At 37.6% G+C, this 2,748-nt stretch overlaps 1 protein-coding gene across 1 annotated transcript in view; it reads right to left on the bottom strand.

The window, feature by feature from the left end:
• Window positions 1–2,177, bottom strand: part of pdgfbb (platelet-derived growth factor beta polypeptide b) — an 8,280-nt gene extending 6,103 nt beyond the window's left edge. The window contains exon 1 of the mRNA XM_084414021.1: window positions 1,967–2,177. Within this exon, the coding sequence (XP_084270147.1) occupies window positions 1,967–2,035 (69 nt within the window). The 5' untranslated portion in view covers window positions 2,036–2,177. The remainder of the gene's footprint in view (window positions 1–1,966) is intronic.
• Between the last annotated feature and the right edge of the window lie 571 nt (window positions 2,178–2,748).

Below are 2,748 nucleotides of genomic sequence, written 5' to 3'. Positions count from 1 at the left end.
TTGAGTGCCTAATGCAACACAACTGTGATGGTCAACGAAAGGGCAAACACATTAGAACCTGCAGATCTCGGGGTGCTAAATGTCAACAATCCTTGGTGCACCGATGACGATTACAAGTTCCTGGAGCCTTCGGGCATCAGATCACTGATTCATTTAATAGAATCAGTCATGGGTAATTCTTTATGATTCTCCATGGGTGATTTATGATGTTGTGGGTTGCCACAGGAAAACTATCCATAAGTTCATGTGGCAGTAAGTAACACTATTCAAAGAGGCTTTGAAGCAATGGGAAGAAAAATCCAATAGGCCTACACAGTTGACAAAAGGAATTATTCACCCAAAATTAAAATAGAAAAAAAAAATTGTATCATGCAAAATTTGGCTGCGCGACATATCAAAATTATTAAAATATAGCACATATCGCGATATGCATTGCCTATCTGAATGATTTTAATGGGCTACTTCAAAAAGTTTGAGGTCGACACATATAGCAGAGAATAGACTGGGCACACGACTGTTACTTACGTGTGACTTGCTTGACGTTAAAAAGAGTTATTAAGCGCATTAATCTGTGGAAAACATCTCAATATGGCTCAATGAAATCTAATGTGTATCAATAAGATCCGTGCATTAGGTCTTAAAGTGACAGCAGCCTAATACAGAAGACTGTACCTGCTACTGTCTGTCAAACATCAAAAGAAAAAGAGAAAATCACTCACTGCTCTTAACTGAACAACTTTTGTAGCTTTAATATGAATCATTGTAGGCTATATTCAATTCATGGAGTTGTTGGTATTTAATTTTTGTTTGTTTATTGATGTTAAAATGACATGTCAAATATCAGATTTGTGACATTACTTTTAATGTATTTCTAAAACACTGCCGTTCACTTTCAGAAGTTGTAGCGATGCTTTCTTTTGAATGTGAAACATATATTGGTTATATCATTTTCAGTTTTTAATATATTTAAATATAATTTAAATTGATTTTACACACTTAAAGCATATCTTATTGCATATCAAATATCACATTATTTCCATACAGGAGGTCTGTCGAACTACAAAGAGTACAAAATAAACCGTAATAAAAGTATTCCGTAAGACTCTTGTGTAATATTCTGAAGCCATTCAGATTTAAATTTCTAGATTCTCTAGAAATCTTTCCCTTTGAAAAAGCTCTGAAATCTTTTAAAATAAATCTGCGACAGGTCAGGTCAGGTTTGATGTCATTGACAATGTCAATTTCTATTGGTCAATGAGTCATAACAAACTATGCAACAATTCTAATATCAGAAATCTATAATGAGATTTAAGAGTTGCAATGGAGGTAAGATTTTCAACATTTAGGTTAAAACATGTAGACGCATCTTGCCTGTTTTAATAACATTTAAACAAATTGTTGCTTCTGAAGTGGGTTGCTATAAACGTGACTCGCCAGTTCAAATATTTGGAATTGAAAATGCAAGAGAGCTACAGCAGAGGGGAAGATTTTCTGGGGGGAAAGACTTTAATTTTGGCTTGTTTCCCAACCCAGACAGCAACATATCGGCCCAGATCCGGCCCACGTCTGGTTGACTACACATGTACCAGATGTGGCCCGGATCTGGGCCGACAATGTTGCTGTCTGGGAAACAAATCTATCCTGTGGGTCCAAAAGAATATACAGCATGTGTCATATGAAACACTTTTGCCTGCTTTTGTCCTTTTGGAGGCTTGACATGTGGTCACCACTAACTCTTAAGGAGAACAAAAAAAAATTGTTTGGAAAAACATGAGGGTGAGTAAATAATGACAGATTATTTATTTGGGATGTATATCGCCATCAAACAAGTCATTATCAATAAAAATAAAAAAACTTACTAGGCTACTGTGTATTGTTAAAGAATCATAAGAATGCATCAGAAACCAATGAACTCTCACTTATAGGAAATTGAGATTCATTAGAATGTCCATTGAGACGCTCTTACCTCCGCACTGCCAAACCGCAGACACGCCGCCGCAAGTACCGCGAGAAGTAGCGGGATCCGCGATCTCATCTTGCTGCCGTGCCGCTGCGGGGCTCCACGGGACAGCGCGCATTTAGAGAGACGCTCACGAGACGCTCAGCACTGGGCTCCGACTCGCAAGCAAATATCGGGTTAATTAAGCAGCAGTTTGAGTCCCTCAGCGGCTCTGCAGGCTCGACATTCCTCTCAGTGCGCAAACATTCAAATTGCCCTCCACGGCAGAATGAGTCTCTTTTCTGAGGAGCAAGTGGCCCATTTGAAGTCCTTTGAAATGCAGTTTGCGGATTAAAGTGTAGAGGGTTTTTTTTTTCCCAGGCGAAGCACCACAATCCCGAATTCCTCAACTGGCAGTTATTTAATCATTCATTTACATGGTCCATTCCAATAACGACGCCACTTTTTATTATCTGAGAAAACGGTCATCTAAAGTAGCCTATCTGTTCAGTCATGTGCAATAAAAATAAAAATAAAAAGTAATTAAATTTATATAAAATGTTTTAGCAGTCAAACAGGACTTTTTTTTTATTAAAAAAACGTATTTTATAATATAAAGTGGTGCGCGTGCGGTCCCTTTGTTTGGTTCAAAATTACCACAATTAACAACACATCACCGCTGATTAAGAAGCCTATAAAAAAACAAAAAGTTATATATAAAAAAGGCTTTCAAATCCAAGATGTTCCATGTGTAATTCACGAGGGTCCCGTCGTCTTCGCATTGCCCCTAATGAAAGCGACATTAATGG

The sequence above is a fragment of the Rutilus rutilus genome (assembly GCF_951802725.1).
Source record: "Rutilus rutilus genome assembly, chromosome: 1".
NCBI lineage: Eukaryota > Metazoa > Chordata > Actinopteri > Cypriniformes > Leuciscidae > Rutilus > Rutilus rutilus.
The sequence above is the reverse complement of the archived record's forward strand: the minus strand, read 5'-3'. Positions and strand labels throughout refer to the sequence as shown.